At 36.7% G+C, this 18,880-nt stretch overlaps 1 protein-coding gene across 1 annotated transcript in view; it reads right to left on the bottom strand.

Moving 5' to 3' along the window:
• Window positions 1-18,880, bottom strand: part of LOC129254562 (uncharacterized) — a 177,994-nt gene that overhangs the window by 128,245 nt on the left and 30,869 nt on the right. Inside the window, exons 19-30 of the mRNA XM_064113465.1 lie at window positions 17,346-17,521; window positions 14,749-14,994; window positions 13,743-13,988; window positions 13,042-13,157; window positions 11,063-11,124; window positions 9,491-9,666; window positions 8,946-9,194; window positions 7,098-7,340; window positions 6,450-6,692; window positions 5,785-6,027; window positions 5,306-5,548; window positions 291-533 (exon numbers count right to left, since the gene is read on the bottom strand). Of these exons, the coding sequence (XP_063969535.1) occupies window positions 291-533; window positions 5,306-5,548; window positions 5,785-6,027; window positions 6,450-6,692; window positions 7,098-7,340; window positions 8,946-9,194; window positions 9,491-9,666; window positions 11,063-11,124; window positions 13,042-13,157; window positions 13,743-13,988; window positions 14,749-14,994; window positions 17,346-17,521 (2,486 nt within the window). The remainder of the gene's footprint in view (window positions 1-290; window positions 534-5,305; window positions 5,549-5,784; window positions 6,028-6,449; window positions 6,693-7,097; window positions 7,341-8,945; window positions 9,195-9,490; window positions 9,667-11,062; window positions 11,125-13,041; window positions 13,158-13,742; window positions 13,989-14,748; window positions 14,995-17,345; window positions 17,522-18,880) is intronic.

Raw genomic sequence — 18,880 nt, 5'->3', positions numbered from 1 at the left:
GTAGCCCTATGAAGATATAGTACGATAGGCCTTACACTGGAGTTCAGAACAACACAAAAAAATCCCCTAATAAATTCACAAGTAGGAAATATTATTCAATTTACATAAGATCATAGTAAACTAAAAGATGAAAATGAAATAAACCGCTTTTCAACTAGTTTAGACACAGTATGGATATGTTGAAAATTACAGTAGAAGGGTAGCCATGAGAGAAAGCTAGGAGAAAAAAAACAAACATGCAAATACTTAAGATAGAGAAATGAAATCCTCACAGGAACATGCATGCTTACCAATGACAATGACATAGAAAGTGCATACATCTGTATTTCCTGATGGATCTGTCCATGTATAATTCACTGTGTTATTTCCAATAGGGAAGTAATCTCCAGGATTGGCAGTGGATGTCAGTGTTTGATTACCAGAGTTATCTGTTGCTGTAGGTGGTGTCCAGGTTACTACAGCTGCAGCATTACCAATGTTTGCAGTAACATTTGAATCACTTGGACATCCACTGATGACAGGAGTCTCATGATCTTTGCAATAAAGATACAATAAGATATACATTATAGGAAAAGTATTTGAAAGGTTGGAATATCATGGTCAATACACAGCATAAAATTACAGTACTAACAGAAAAAACACACACAAAGATTCATGCACTAACCAGATACAACTATGAAGAAAGTGCACATTTCTAAATTTTCAGCAACATCAGTAGCAAAGCAAGTGTCATTTCCGATAGGAAAGGTATCTCCAGGACTGGCAGTGAATGTAGTATTACCAATGTCGTTGTGGCATTAGGATTACTTGGGCAGGACTTAGCAGCATGCATAACAAAATTGCAATCTTATATCTCTTTTTAGTGAGAGTTGCTGCAGGGCATTTTTTTACTGTCAGTTTTAACTAACAGACTTCAAGTTGTCTACATGTATATAAATTACAATCTCAGTTGTATTCAGACTAACTTTTACTTACAAATAAAGGATGATATTCCGTTTTGGTGTTTAAAAAATGATGAATTCTAAGACTGGATAATTATTATGCATGACATTAATGCCTTAAAGCAAAAATTGTATTAACATCATTTATGACCCAAGTATCTCCTAGGATGAAAGAAAATCAACAAAGTCTTCTCATTACAAATAATAAAAAAATATTGAGTACATGCAAGCCAGAATCTAAAAACTGGAAAAAAACAACAACTCCAAAACACTGTGTTACTAGTGTAGGGTTTCATGAATATTTTGTAAGTGGTTATCCCTGAAATATGTTATAGGCTACTGGAAATCATTGCATAAGATTGGCTAAAAGCAAATCTGCTGTGAAAACCACTGACAAAATTCTTCATAAACCCTTTTTCAATCATATACCATGGCCATAAAATGAATGTTCCCATTTCTTTATTTAGTGTACTGTGTACCATGTAGTATATTACTTACTACAGTCTCCTACTTATTTCATATTCCACCCTCTTGTCATTCCATGCTGCAATACTTCACGTCTATAGGTCCATGCAGTTTAAAGTGCTCGTGTTGGAGGTGCATGCAAGGCCTCCATTATAAGATGCATGTAATGGGTTTGTTATAATGTACACATTGCCGAGTTGGTTGTGATGTATGCATGTACATCATTGCTGTGCTTTTTCTTGTTGCTTTTTTTTTTATCCCCTCATTATCTCAGGTTTCCTTCTATCTCATCCCCTCTGTCTCCTGTCCTTTGGTGTCTAAGTGCATGTTATTTCAAACTGGTTCACTTTAATTTCCTTGTGGCATATGCCACAGACACAATATCATATCTTATCTACATGTATCATGACAACTTAGGACAATAACAATAACCTTAAATATGAATAAATCTATTCAATCAATTGACTATTGGCTTAATGAATTTGGTTATGACTTTTTTTCTTTCAAATACCCTGTATATCACCCATCAATGTAATTGTATATCCTGGAGGATAATTTCCTAATAAATGTCTAACCTGAAAGAAAATTCCTTTGATATACATGTAGCTCTATGCAGGTCGTTTTACTAAAAAAAAATTAAAATAATTTAAAATGTTAATGTATTTCTATTCTAATCCTATTTCCAGAAGAAAAAAAAATTATGGAACCCACTGAAACAGCCATTGCATTCGTCAAACTGCATGTTCACCATATGTAACCATTCACCCCAGGGAAGGTTCTCCGTAAATACTGTAGCCAAACCAACATTGGTCTTCAAAATGTATAAATAATGAAATTAGTTCATCTGAAAGAGTCATTCTTCTTCATATTGCCAAACTTTGAAGTTGAATAAAAGGAAATATATACAATAGTTTCTTTGACATCTGTTTTTGGAGTCTGATTGAAAGTTTCACTAAGATTTCAGTGAAAACATCTCATGCTTTAGTGAACCCCAAACTTTAAACCTTGTGTTTTCCTATTCAAATTTTGTGAAGCTCCTGTTAAATTTCTTTTGCATTTAATAATGCACTCCAGTGGGTAATGCTTTCTGATCAATTCTAAGAAGTGATACATGTTCATCACTTTACAGCTGAGGATATGCTTTTCAACTCAATAAAAATCACTAAATTTATTTTGGGTGACTTATTGTTTGTTTTGGGGTGGCAGGTCACTTATAGCAATAATCAAAACCAGAAGAATTGGTCAACTGATAGAATCAAAGTGTATATCTAATATTTCGATGCCTATGAGTGATAAAATTCAAGAAAAGATAATTCATAACATCAATGCAAACTCACCTCTTGCTTGAGTACTTGTATACAGCATCTACATGTACTGATTGTTTCCGTATTCAGACGAAATACATGTATGTACAAAGTATCCATACAATAAGCATGTTAAATCAGAAGAAACTTTGCTTTCTCTTGTAATAATTGCGATGTGTCTCCCTCTCTTTCTCTCTCTCTCTCAATAGGGATCTTTTTTACCGGGCACATCATGATTTTCTCTCTGAGCACAGTGTACCTCTGTTTCTCTCTCTCTGTCCCTTCACTCTATCTTTCATTTCCCCCTTTTGCATGTTTGACTTGTTTTCCTTGATACTTTAGTTCTCTCTTCTCCTTGCTCATTGTTCAATTATTTTGTGAAAGTGTTTCTATTACTTGGGAAACCATAGCCTTTTAATAGACAAGGCCCCATGTCTGAATGTCTGATATAACGCAAATATCAGAAACCTATTTACTATTAAGAAAACTAGTGACTATTAAGAAAAGACTTATTGTTCAAACCTGTGTGAATGAGCAAGCCACTGGGCCTTTAGGAACCTGAATTTGATTTCTTATTTTAACCATTGTTCCTGGCTGGAACCCACGATGTGAGAGCAAAGACTAAACAAGGGGAAGACAGGACAGTCAATAGAACGTGTAATGAAATGCTTGGGAAGAGTGCCCTACAGCATTAGGTAAGTATACATTCCCGTATATGGCTGAAATGGTGGAGGGGTGAAGGAGAGGCGAATTTGATATAAGATTTTATTTTTTTCAAAAAAAATATAATATATAATGAAATTATAGATGAATATATCTTAGAGTTTTCTGGGGAAAGGGAGGTTGCATCATTTCCAAGCACTGCCCTTTCCCTATCCCCCTCTATTCATATCCCCCATATGCTTTATACACAGCCGTGTACCGATGTGCTAAGGTTAACTTAATACCCGACGCTAGTGGGGGCCCTTCCGCAGTGTCCAGTCTTCCCTTTGTAGTGTCTTTGGTGAGAGGTAGCAGCTAATCAGCAAACACAGGATCGGTGAACCCCGTTCCATAGAAGGGAACGAACAGGTCCCATGACGACATCACAGATCGAAATTGCTCATGAGTAATTCATAGCAAGCAGTGAAAGCCGGGATCACCTGGGCTTCGCCAGCTCTCTTCTTTGACTGCTAGTCGCATGTCAGCCATCACTTGATGAAGAATATAGCCAAGTCACAGGGTCTTGTATTTTTTTGGCGTCACCTGTGCCAGGGAGGCGAAAAGTGAACTGATTCGCTATGACCCACAGGTCTCTCCTCCCGATGCAACAGATTTTGGGGGAGTGCAGGTGGACCACTACACCAGGGTTTCCCCCTAAACTTATAAGAAAGAAGGCAGTAGGCTCTTGATATCTACAAGGGGCCTCCATTTAAAGTCTTATAAAAGTAACGGCATGTTTACATTTTTAACATAGCCTGCATCTACGGAACAGGGGAGGGACATATTTACACACAAAGCAAGCATCAATCATTCACTCTGGATGGACTTGAACCCACAACCTTTGGTTCGACAGGCAGACACTTTACCGACTGAGATAACTTGCTCCCTTCAAAAGGTTAAGAAAACCATTGATCATATACTGTCAAAAAACACAATTGCTTTGCACTCTCAAGGTTGAATGAATATATGGATTTTCCTTCATTTTTGTGGTCAGAACAAGAAAGGCTACTTTTACTTTTTATTTTCTGTACAGACCTCTGTTTCCTTATCCTCATTGGGGTTCATTTTCCTCTCTTCGCATTGATTTTCTACTCGGTCTCTCAAGCATGCCCTCTCTCATTCTCTTTCTCACTCTCTCTTTTCCCACTCTTGCTTTTCTTGTTTTATACCTCTATACATTGGATTTATTTTCCTTGGGTTCATTGTTGAAAACTTTTTGAGAGTGAATGCTTTTTAATAAAATATTTGTTGATAAACTGTCAATACAGAGTGGCAAGAGCAGTACACCCATAGTTTACGCAAGTATGCACACCTATGACATCATTTCCCTATTTATGCACTAATCTTTCTTCTCTATATCTAAATTGGTTTCTTTTTAAGTATTATTTGAGGTATATTTAAAGAAAAAGCTTATTTTATTTCCCCTCTTAATTGCTCAGTGATTTCCTATGGGAGTACCTTTTTTGCAGAATGTTATTGATTTGTATTGGTTTTCAATATCAGCTCAGCAAGAAAGCTTGCTTGAAAATTCATATCAAATGCAATCATCATTCAGCTCTTTGTTTCAGTAAAGCAATGACCAAATTGTTTCATACATCATGTAACTGATGGAGAGCAGCAAACCAATACTAAACAACTACAAGTCAATTAGGACATGAGGGACTATAAAATGAAAAAAAATTGACATAAATACAAAATTACTTAAAATCCTGGAGTATATCTTATATAATTTTGGATGACAGATATTTTGTGACCAAATTAAACAGGGTTGCAGTTACTATGCCTCAATTCACAACTTGTTCACAAATATATTGATTCCAGTACCATGTTTTTGAGAAATAAAAAGAGTACAAATATGAGTCAGACAATAAAAGGCTTACAAGTAATACTCACCAGTTACATCCACATAAAAGGTGCAGAGTTCTGTATTTCCAGCAGCATCTGTTGATGTGTAAGTCACTGTGTTGTTTCCAATAGGGAAGTAATCTCCATGATTAGCAGTGGACGTCAGTGTCTGGTTACCAGAGTTATCTGTTGCTGTAGTTGGTGTCCAGGTAACTAAAGCTGTAGCATTACCACTGTCTGTGTTGACATCTTGATTACTTGGACATCCACTGATGACTGGATCTTCATTGTCTAAATACAACATAAGACAATTTTAATTATCTCTGTATTTTATCCTGAATTTTCATCTTTAGAGATACAAACTGTTGCTTTCTGAAGAGAAGGCAAAAAAGTGACCAAGATTGTGACTTACTCCATGACAAACATCGGAGGCTGAAATCTATTTTCATACTGCATGAATTTCTTGAAGATATATCTGAAAGCAGCAATTTCTAGTTGATATAAAAGGTTCTTTGAAGATTACATACCAGTAACAGATATGTAAAAAGTACATGTATCTGTATTTTCAGCAGCATCTGTTGATGTGTAATTCACTGTGTTGTTTCCAATGGGGAAGTAATCTCCAGGATTGGCAGTGGATATCAGTGTCTGGTCAGCGGAGTTATCTGTTGCTGTAGGTGGTGTCCAGTTTACTACAGCTGTAGCATTACCAATGTCTGTGGTAACATTCTGATTACTGGGACATTCACTGATGACTGGATTCTCATTGTCTAATTTTTCAAATAGAGAAAAGAAATTATCATAATGGTGCAAAGCTCTCATGATGGTCTTGTTTAAAATGCAGTTTGATCTTTAGATAAATCTGTTTTCAAAAGAACAGTAGCCCTATGAAGATATAGTATGATCGGCCTTACACTGGAGTTCAAAACACAAAAGAAAACAGGTAGGAAATATTAAATTTACACTTCAAATAAGCCCTCTTGTTATATTTACTATTAATATTATCAATATATCATTCTAAAGTTAAAGATGAAAATGAAATAAACTACTAATCAACTATTTCAGACACAGTATGGATATGTTGAAAATTACAGTAGAAGGGTAGCCATGAGAGAAAGCTAGGAAGAAAAAAACAGACACAGTACATATACATTTAGATAGAGAAATGAAATCCTCACAGGAGCATGCTTACCAATGACAATGACATAGAAAGTGCATACATCTGTATTTCCTGATGGATCTGTCGATGCATAATTCACTGTGTTATTTCCAATAGGAAAGTAATCGCCAAGATTGGCAGTGGATGTCAGTGTTTGGTTACCAGAGTTATCTGTTGCTGTAGGTGGTGTCCAGGTTACTACAGCTGTAGCATTACCACTGTCTGTGTTGACATCTTGATCACTAGGGCATCCACTGATGACTGGATTCTCATTGTCTGAGAAAAGAACAAGTTCCTTGGTATTTAATCAGGGAAACCCCAGTGTAGTGGTCCACCTGTGCACTCCCCTAATCAGTATTATCGGGAGGAGAGACCTGCAGGTCATAGTGATTCCGTTCACATTTAGCCTCCCTGGCACAGGTTTCACCAAACAAATAATAATAATAACAATAATGTTCATCTTTTATAAAACATAAAAAACAAACTCTTGCTTTCTGTAGAGAATGCAAAAAATTGACCAAGATTGCGAGCTATTCAATGCCAAACATCTGAGGCTGAAATCTATTTTTATACTGCATGAATTTCTTGAAGATATCTTTGACAAAATGAAATTATTTTAATCATTCAGAGGTTCAGAAGCGATTCTTAACTGACAGAAAAGGTTCTTTGGAGATTACTTACCAGTAACAGATATGTAGAAAGTACATGTATCTGTATTTCCAGCAGCATCTGTTGAGGTGTAAGTCACCGAGATGTTTCCAATAGGGAAGTAATCTCCTGTATTAGCAGTGGACGTCAGTGTCTGGTTACCAGAATTATCTGTTGCTGAAAGTGGTGTCCAGGTTACTGAAGCTGTAGCATTACCATTATCTGTGTTGACATCTTGATTACTTGGACATCCACTGATGACAGGATTCTCAGAATCTTTCAGAGAGTAAAATTAATAGATAGTTCAAATTGGAGACAATGTGGCTATTAGAGTGGATAAGTTTCCGGACTATTGGAGGTGCAGAGTTTGAATACCAATGAAGCATTCACTTCCTTTGGCAAGGTGTTTATGTACATTGACTCTCTCCTCCAGGGTATAGTCAATAGGTACCAGGAAGGAAAAATTCCACAAATGCTTGAGCTATAGGCAGCAGAGGTAAAGCCAGAATAAATAAATAATAAAATTATCACATGAATTGAACCGGTGTGTTGGCTCAGTTGAGCATCCATCTCACAACCAGGAGGTCAGGAGTTCAGACCCTGGCTGTGTCAAACCAAAAGAAATTAACAGATGGGAGTTGCTGCTACCCTGTTTTGCCGTTCAATGATTAAAGGGATAGAGCCTCGTCGATCTGGCGCTGCACAGCGGCTGCCAGTCCCACGATCAATAGGGCACAGCAAATTTTCGAAGTATTTCATTTCATGTCTATTTCGAACAATAAAATATGGATTTTCATTTTTTTCTCATGACAAGTGTGATCATAATAATAATGATAATAATAATAACTAGAAATATCATTGAAGGTGATTAATAATACCCCACCCTATGTCATTACCATGACAACACAGTTTCCAACACATTTGGAATATAAATCATGCTTGTCTTTACCAAAATGAATATTTAAGCCAAATTTCAAGAGCTATGTTAAACAAGTGGAGTGCCTCTGGCAGTCTCACCTGCATTAAGCAATTCAATAAAGCAGCAGTGCTGACTTTAAAAATGACTATAAAATAATTATTCACAAAAAACACCATTCATATAAGAATATACTACTACATCCACCGGCCCTAATTGACATTTGAGTGACCTACAACTTGTGCAAGATGAGCAATGATACTGGATTACCCCATGTCCACATTTCATGACTATATCCATAAACTTTCAAAGTTATGATGGTAATTCAACAAATACCTCCTAAATGACCAAAGTTCATTGACCCTAAATGACCTTTGACCTTGGTCATGTGACCTGAAACTCGGGCAACATGTTAAGTAATACTTTATTACCTTTATGTGTAAATTTCAAGAAATAAGTTCATATGATTTTGAAGTTATGATGTCATTTTAAAAAATTAACCTTAGATTTTTCCGCCGCAGTCAGATAAGCGGTGCCTTTAGTCTCGCTCTGCTATGCAAGCGAGACAAAAAATCTGGGGTTTTGGTAATAACATGCTGTTACCTGGGTTTTGGGCAATAACATGATGTCACCATGGCAACACAATTTCAAAAACAATTAGAAGAGGGAATTGCATGTTTTCACCTGAAGACTAGTGCTGGTGCCAACTTTAGTGAGCACTTACCAGATACAGAAAGTAGTTGGATCTGCAATGTCTATTTAATATAACTATTTAACCAAACAATAAATCCTAAGCAAAGAGAAGTAAAAGGATTATTCGGTAGAATTACAATTGTGATCCCACGAAAGCTTGAGGGTTTGAATGAAGCTTTTGATTCAAGTTCTGTTCAAAACAATTACTAACTGAGTGAATAGAATGAGAAAGAGATCATTTGTTACAAACAGTATACAGAGCATGTGCTTACCTATGACAGTGACATAGAAAGTGCATACATCTGTATTTCCTGATGCATCTGTTGATGTATACTTCACAGTGGTATTTCCAATAGGGAAGTACATGTAATCTCCAGGATTGGCAGTAGATGTCAGTGTCTGAGTACCAGAATTATCTGCTGCTGTAGGTGGTGTCCAGGTTACTAAAGCTGTAGCATTACCACTGTCTGTGTTGACATCTTGATCACTTGGACATTCACTGATTACTGGATTTTCCTCATCTATTTTTAAATGATAAAAATCACTAATCTTTACACCTCATAGATATACATATATCTAGAGAAAATCAACATATTATTTTTGTGCAATGAGAGCAAAATATACTAACAACAAGATAGAACAAGTAACTATGTATGTTTACAATCATCTGAATAGTCACTTGTAAAAGTAAAGCCATACCTACAAGTAAGGTGATACATTGATCTAGATACATGTATTGGGCTACAAGAGAAAAGGTTGACCAAATTTGAAAGGTAAATAGAATGTTGCATAGAATTTAAGTAATTCAAGTTAATACCTTGATAAACAGATAAAGATCCTGGAACAACTGGCAAATCTCCAAATGCCCCATTTCCTATTCCATTATTGATAGAATTCTTGATTGATTCTCTTGTGGCAACCAAAGGATTGCTGCCATTATGCTCTATCAAACTATCCAGGATTACTGAAAATCCTGCATCAATGCTTCCATTCCTGGAAATGAAAAAAAACAAGGTTAACAAATTGTACTTGAATTAATCATATTGTTTCATAGCGATTTTAAAGAATATTCTTCTTCTCAACTGCACAGTTACAATGTATGCTACCAACACTGCTATATTAATCTGACCTACAAATTACTTGTAATAGGATGGGGAACTAAATAAGAATATATTTCACAAAAACATCTGCTTGAGCAAGCACATACTGTAGGTGGAGGCATCTAAATCTCACAACTATCCTCTTCATGATTGACATATCTGACATAGGAACAATGTACAATCATTTCCATTTCACCAATATTTTACTTTTTTAGTTGAACATATCAAGAAAAAATTTGGAAATTTTCATTTGAGACTTTGTAAATATGTCATGCTGTTACATTTTTGATAAAATGAGATGAGAATAATAAGAGCAATAATATAGGGTATTTATATTGCGCACATATCCACCTTGTTAGGTGCTCAAGGCGCTCCTATATTACCCGGCTAAGCTAGGCGTTCATAGCGCACACAGCTTTTTAAGGAATTACTTCCTACCGGTACCCATTTACCTCACCTGGGTTGAGTGCAGCACATTGTGGATCAGTTTCTTGCTGAAGGAAATTACGCCATGGCTAGGATTCGAACCCACAACCCTCTGTTTCAAAGTCCGAAGACTAATCCACTGGGCCACAACGCTCCACATAATCTCTCATTAAGTGATATTGTCAATTGTGATATACTTAAACCCCATAATACTCCCATATAGTTGATTCCTTCAAATAATAGTAACATCAATGTCTAATAATTCCTTGATTACTTTGTCAAAATTATCACAAAATTCACTAAGATGTATCCGCATTAAAAGGAGCAGTACAAATTATGCAAGATCGAGTCCTAATGCTCATGCAAAATATAATCAAACAAGAGTGTCACTGGGGCAAGCACATAATATGCCAGCCAGTAATGTGGAAAAGTGGAAGGTGACGACTTGACCTTGGACCTTTAGACCTCAAAATCTATAGAATTTCTTGGATCCATGCTAGTATTATACACATCAAACTATAGGAGCCTAGTTTAAGTTAAACTGAAGTTATCTCATTTACAAGAACTTCAGAAGGGTAAGATGAAAGCACGGTCACTATGACCTTAAATTTTGACCTCAAAATCAATAGGCTTCATGGGATCCATGCTAGTATCATACACACCAAATTATATGAGCCTGTTAAAAAAACATAACTCTCAAATGCACTTTAAAAATAACAAGAGCACAATATTAATATAAGATATGTTTTCAACCAAAGTCCACATTTTCTGATTTTTTTTAAGTTTTCAATGAAAAAAATCAATCATTTAACGAGCATTCTCTAAAATTGCTTTTTTCTATTAAAAACATGATATGAACTTACATGAATCCTGTCACAATTACCCCTAAATACTGGGATCCTAGGGGCTCAAATATAGCATTGAACTGTAAGGAAAAGAAATTAAAAACAAGACTTGCATTTGAATTACATGTACATCACAAAAGCAGCATTATCATTCACATTTTTCCTGCATAAAAACTAGAGTGTTGCTAAGGCGAGCACATAATATGCCCGCCAGTAACACGGAAAATGGAGTTATTGTTCAAGCAAGAAAAGTGGAAGATGGTGACTTGACCTTTTACCTTCTGACCTCAAATAAATAGAATTCCTGGGATCCATGCTAGTATCATACATGTACACAGTGTATATGAGCCTACATGTAGGTTAAGTCAAATTGAAGCTTTCATGTTTACAAGGTTTTAAGAAGGGTGAGATGAAAACATGTCACTGTGACCTTGACCTTTTGACCTCAAAATTGATAGGCTTCCTGGTACCATGGACCTATTACAAATGGACATTCAACAAGAGCATTTTATGGCTACCACCTGTTTCCAGCTATCAAAATTGCTGTCACACAGTTAACTTTCTCTTTGCGCTTTTTTTACGACAAGCGCCCGGGGCAATTGTTTACTCAATCCCTTCTTGGACCATGACAGTTACCGCTCGATCTCTGGCCCTCTTTCGACCAGATGCGGTCATATAGCTCGATTGCCTGCGATCAGGGAAAGTCCCTGCATTACCTATAATGCAATGCGCAATTTATTTCCGGTTTTCAATACATTATTTCAAGCTGTCAATATTGTGCAATTGTAGACCGATCATCAGAAAAAATTTCTATTAAATTTCGCCAATCCTCTGGAATTTTACGGCCAAATGAAAATCAACTTCTGATCGAAGGTAAGCGTGACTATCGACATCAGTACTGTCCGAAACAGATGCATTTTTAACGTCTTTTTTACACATTTCTCCATCGAATTCTAACTGCTTTTTTGCTGTAGATATACTGATTTGCACGGTGATGTCAATGCATTTTGTGAGCGGTTGTTAGCGATGTACGTAAAAAATATGTTTATGCACACCTGTTTTCTTGTTTCTGTGATCATTATCAGAGCGCTAACGTTCGCTGCTGTGTGCTGCTTTGGATAAAGTGAACGAAGAACATCGCAATGTGTAGGAGCAGCGCACAATTGATTTCCACTGTCCATTAGTGACAGCGTGTTGTACGACTGGCTTGATGGGCGTCAGCTGCCAGCACTGTGTTTATAAAAGGATTAGCGGTGACGGTCTTTGGCCCAAAGGAGGGGATTCGTTGAATGTCCAGTTGTAATATGTCCATGCTGGTACCCACTCTAGTATCATACGCACCAAATTATATGAGCCTAGGTTAAGTTAAACTTGAAGTTATTGTGCTAACAAGGACTTCAGAAGGGTAGGATGAAATGTCACTGTGACCTTGACCTTTGACCTCAAAATCAATAGGCTTCCTGGGATCCATGCGAGTATCATACACACCAAATTATATGAGCCTAGGTCAAGTTAAATTGATATTGCATTTACAAAAATACAAGAAAAAGTTAACGGACAGACAGACGGACATACACCAAGCGTTATACCATAATACATCCCATCTAGGACGGGCATATAATAATACATCCCGTCTAGGACAGGCGTATAAAAGGCAAATCCAGATTTTAAAATATCATTTATCTTTTACATATCACACATGTTTTATTTGTAACATTAAAATCCTTCTTCCAACTTATCATGCCTACTGTGGTATCATAGTACATGTACCTCATCATTTTTGCAGAAGTTTTACATGGGAGTGAAAGAAACTTATGTTCTCTCCTGGATTTTATGCAAAAACTACAACAGTATTTTCATTTCTGTAGAAGCAAATATTAAACACATAGGTAGCATCACATTTCTTTGCATTTACAGAAACTAGATAGATAAAAGAAGAATAAAACATATCTTATTAATACACAATGGTAGGTAATTAGTCTTCTTCTTCAACTTACTCCTTTAACAAGACCACCAGCTGTGTTCTGGTAGAGTACCGTAGTAGGGTCATTCAGGTCAGATGAGAACATACCAGCAATCGTCAATGATCCATCAACAGTAAATGATGCATTACCTATTAACAAATATATATAATATATATATATATATGTGCATACATCCTACAAAAGGGCAAAGTCTATGAATGGGTTTATTTAGTCATAATACACATTTAGATGTTAAGTCAAAGGTACATGTTGAGGGTGTTAAGGCGCATTGCTAATATTGAAAAAAAGACAAAGAAATTTGCCTTAAACGCAGATGTAGAAAGATGGAATGCATAAGAAACAACTGGGTTATTTCTAATAGGCGGTATTAAAATCTGAAAGAGCGTGTTGGCTCTTTCTGATCTCTCAATACCAACTACTGCACCTATAGAAATTCATCATGCCTCAAAATTGGTATCTGCCTTTTCTTGTCTCATTAAAGCAGTGTAACATTAAGCAATACATTGCATTCCTCAAATCTTATTAAACTTCATTATGTTCATGGAAATCAAGTGACAGGAGAAGACTATTTACAATAACAAGATGCCATGATACTATAAGATGTAATTGCATTTAGTTGTAAAACTAAGTCTTTTATGGTACATGTATAAGGCACTGCCTTTCAACACCAATGAATACATGATCTACATCAGTGTCTATTCTACTGTACTCACCAATAACTGTTATATTGAAACTACAATAAGCAGTGTTTCCTGAACTATCTTCAAATGATATGGTCACTGTTGTACTGCCAATAGGGAAGGAATCTTCTGAATCATAATCTGATGTCATTGTAACATTCAAACCAGAGTTATCTGATGCTGTAGGCAATAACCATATAGCAGTTCCCATTGACTGCCCATTGTCAGCTTGGAAGGTGAGCGAACTTGGGCAATTACTAACAACAGGAGCCTCGGTATCTGTAGGATATATGTACCAGTATTTCATTGTCAAAATTGTGAAAAAAAAAGTATATGACATATGAAAATCAACATTCACTTCCCAATGTCAAGTCAGATAACCATCACTTCTCAGATGGATGCATTGTGAATTTGAAGTTCATTTGGAAAATAATCAAGTCATCATGTCTCCAGCACCTATCTTTACTGGATGTAAATCACAAATTCTTGTAGGTCACTCAGTTCTGTGATACCCGGTCATAACAAGATGCAGCAGAAAGTGAAGACGATCATATTGATAGAAACAGAAGCCTAATTGTTCCTTGTTCCTCTATGATGAGTTATAATACATGTATATCTACTAGTTCAAATGTAAAGAGTGATACAAAATGGATATAACTATTTTTTTTTCAAATAACAAAGTAAAAGCCTAGGTGCAAAAGCAACAAGTCTCTTGCCAAGAAAATGGTTTTTATCATTAACTAAAGCAGATATTTACGGCTAACTTGAATAATATTCAATGCAGCTACTATCAAGCTTACTTGGTAATGTTATGTAGTGTACTTTTTTTCCAGGTGGCTAGTACCTTTCTAGATTTATATGCACAAAATACCTATACAATAGTACGCATAATAATTCATTTATCCAAATTTAAATGTGTTGGTTCCCTATGTGCATATGTGTTTCACAACTTCAAACCACACATCACCAAATCTTTGTCTTCACATTTTTCATGCAACTAAAATTCATAAATACCACTTAATCCATTAATGCCACTCACCTTTCACTGTGACATTGAAAATACAGGAAGCATTATTTCTTGAGGCATCTGTAAAGGTGTAGGTTACCAAGGTACTACCAACAGGGAATGAATCTCCTGGCTTGTAATTTGAAACTATAGAGTCAATGATCCCAAAGTTATCAGTAGCCATAGGTACTGTCCAGATAGCAGTACCAGAATATTGGCCCAAATCAGTTGAATAAGGAAGCGGGTCGGGACAGTTACGGATAATTGGAGGCTCAGTGTCTGCAAAATAATATCAAGAAGCATGTACTGTATTGTTTGAAACATCTCAATCATCATTTTCAGGTAAAATATTCCCATTGTGTGGTAAATTCTACCTGTGGGACACAAGTCAAGATAAAAAAACCCAAAATAATATCTTGCCAATTTATGACAGCTACAATTCTATTGCAAAGACTAAACATGAAATAAAAAGAAATGCAGTTATAGTGTACATGCCCTATTTTACAACACCTACTTAGCTTCTTGCAAGCAAGCAAATGGGAGGCTAAATGTCAAAACATTTGTACCGTTGCACATTTACCATCCATTATGCAACGTTTTTTCATAACAAGGCAAAGCAATTTTGTGTCTCGCCCACTTATGAAAATAACCAGAAATATCGTGATTTGCGAGGGCACGCAAGAGAATTATATTGAAACTTCATTGGGAAATGACTGGGATGGAATAACACTTGTCATAAGAGCCTTGCACGTAAACTTTAATGTTTGACCTGAAAATGACCTTTGACCTTACCATGTGACCTCCGACTGCAGCATAACATGCAGGTCGCCTAAGTACATCTACCATCCAAGTTTTGTTGAAAAGTGACTTACAGTTGCGGAGCTAGGTGTCATAAGAGAGACGTGCATGTAAACTTTAACGTTGACCTGAAATGACCTTTGACCTTACCATGTGACCTCAGACTGCAGCATAACATGCACGTCCCCCAAGCCTATCTAACATCCAAGTTTGGTTGAAAAGTGATTTACGGTTGCGGAGTTAGGTGTCATAAGTGTCTTGCATGTAAACTTTAACATTGACCTGAAAATGACCTTTGACCTTACCATGTGACCTCTGACTGCAGCATAACATGCAGGTCCCCAAAGTCCATCTACCATCCAAGTTTGGTTGAAAAGCGACATACGGTTGGGGAGTTAGGTGTCATAAGAGTCTTGCATGTAAACTTCAACGTTGACCTGAAAATGACCTTTGACCTTATCATGTGACCTCCGATTGCAGCCTAACATGCAGGTTCCCCAAGTCCATCCACAATCCAAGTTCGGTTCAAAAGTAACGTACGGATGCGGAGTTAGGTGTCATAAGAGAGTCTTGCATGTAAACTTTAACGTTGACCTGAAAATGACCTTCGACCTTACCATGTGACCTCAGACTGCAGCATAACATGCAGGTCCCCCAATTCCATCTACCATCCAAGTTTGGTTGAAAAGCGACTTACGGTTGTGGAGTTAGGTGTCATAAGAGAGTCTTGCATGTAAACTTCAACGTAGACCTGAAAATGACCTTTGACCTTACCATGTGACCTCAAACTGCAGCATAACATGCAGGTCCCCCAAGTCCATCTACCATCCAATTTTGGTTGAAAAGCGACATACTTGGGGAGTTAGGTGTCATAAGAGAGACGTGCATGTAAACTTTAACGTTGACCTGAAAATGACCTTTGACCTTACCATGTGATCTCAGACTGCAGCATAACATGCAGGTCCCCCAAGTCCTTCTGCCATCCAAGGTTGGTTGAAAAGCGACTTACGGTTGTGGAGTTAGGTGTCATAAGAGTCTTGCATGTAAACTTCAACGTTGACCTGAAAATGACCTTTGACCTTACCATGTGACCTCAGACTGCAGCATAACATGCGGGTCTCCCAATTCCATCTACCATCCAAGTTTGGTTGAAAAGCGACTTACGGTTGTGGAGTTAGGTGTCATAAGAGAGTCTTGCATGTAAACTTCAACGTAGACCTGAAAATGACCTTTGACCTTACCATGTGACCTCAAACTGCAGCATAACATGCAGGTCCCCCAAGTCCATCTGCCATCTAAGTTTGGTTGAAAAGTGACTTACGGTTGTGGAGTTATGTGTCATTACAGGTTTGTGACGGACGACATTTGGATCCCCAAGTCTCGCCTCCACCTCTGGTGGGCGAGACAAAAATTATGCTTCAGTGCACTGTACGCAGGTGCAATACGTGTAGGGCTTACTGGCGAAATGCACATACCCTTTAGCTGCTGCCAATCAGATTCACATTTGAGGGAATCTACTTATCGCTTTTCAAATGTTTTCCTTATTTTCATGGATTAACATTACCGTCGTTTGTATTTTTGCTAACTTCCGAGGCATTGTTCAACACAATTAAAGGGCAAATATTCTTATTAGTGCCATGGTGCGACATTTCACACTCAGTAAAAGAGACAGAAACTCTATTCAACTTGGCTCCCCCTCGTTGAATAGAGCATCTTTGTATAACCTTACTCAAAATCTCGCACCATCGCACTCATGCCTATTCGCTATTTGTATAATAGGAAAGTATGGTTAGACCATTATGCCATTATTACAATAGTGGAGAAAAACATACCTGCTGGGATAGAAGAAGATCCAGAAACAACAGGCAAATCTCCAAATGAACCACCCTCAATTCCCTTGTTGATTGAATTACTTATTAATCCAGCGGTAGACTTAACAGGATCAGTATCATTACTCTCTATCAAACTACCTAGGTTGACTGTGAAGTTTGCAAGAATGCTTCCATTGCTAGAATAGAATATACATAAATGTATGTAAGTACAGCTTGATGGTCTGTAAAATTACAAGGAACTAGACTCATAAATTAACCTGAGGATTTTTTCAGGCTTTGAAAGTATCAAATGCACCCCTCTTAAAAAAAACCTCCAACTGTGATTACCCATGACTTTCGAAAGTACAGAACTAACACATAATGTGTGATCATAATAATAATAATAATGATAATAATAATAACTAGAAATATTATTGAAGGTGATTAATAATACCCCACCCTATGTCATTACCACAACAACACAGTTTCCAACACATTTGGAATATGAATCATGCTTGTCTTTACCAAAATGAATATTTGTGCCAAATTTCAAGAGCTATGTTAAACAAGTGGAGAGCCCCTGGCAGTCTCACCTGCATTATGCAATTCAATATAGCAGCAGTGCTGACTTTGAAAACTACTATAAACTATTTACTCACATAAAACCCCATTCAAATTATATAAATAGTGTACAATCTATTGTACAATATACTGGATATGTACGACAAATATAAAATTATCTTGAGTGCAGGTTTATTTCACCAAGGCCAAAGGTCGAGGTGAAATAGACCTGCATGAGGGATAATTTTATATTTGGAGCTCATTATAGTCCACTAAGATTGTATGATAGAATGTTCACTATTTATTATAGTAAATTGTACGATGCCTACTTAGCTTGTTGTACGCAAGCAAATGGTAGGCTGAATGTCAAACATTTGTACTGGTCGTTGCACACGTACATCCAAATTGTACCGTCTATAATTGCACAAGTCAGGAAAAAGTGACTATCAAAAATAAGATTTAACGCATTGCATAGTAAATGCAAACACACAGGACTGACTGGCTAAATATGCAGTGCCATTAGACCCTAATCGATATTCTCCCCATTCATTTAACACAGGTTATATTGTACATATTTACAATATAACTTTTTTAAGGGAGGTCACGTGGTACCAATTCCACCAATCACAGCTCGTATCTAACTACGCAACCACTATTAACTATAATGATATATTACATTCAGTGACCCTGAATGACATTTGACCTTGATCATGTGACCTAAGACTTCTGCATGCTCAGCGATACATGTATTTGATTACCCCTATGTCCAAATTTCATGAACTATATCCATAAACTTTCAGTTATGACAGCAATTAAACAATTACCCCCAACATGGCCAAAGTTCATTGACCTTAAATGACCATTGACCCTGGTTGTATGACCGCATGGGAAATTTAGTGATAATTGATTACTCTTATAGTATGTCCAAGTTTTATGAACTAGATCCATAAACTTTAAAAGTTATGATGGTAATGAAGCAAATACCCCCCAACATG

Source organism: Lytechinus pictus, chromosome 1 (assembly GCF_037042905.1).
Source record: "Lytechinus pictus isolate F3 Inbred chromosome 1, Lp3.0, whole genome shotgun sequence".
Lineage (NCBI taxonomy): Eukaryota > Metazoa > Echinodermata > Echinoidea > Temnopleuroida > Toxopneustidae > Lytechinus > Lytechinus pictus.
This window is presented reverse-complemented; position numbering and strand designations above follow the sequence as displayed.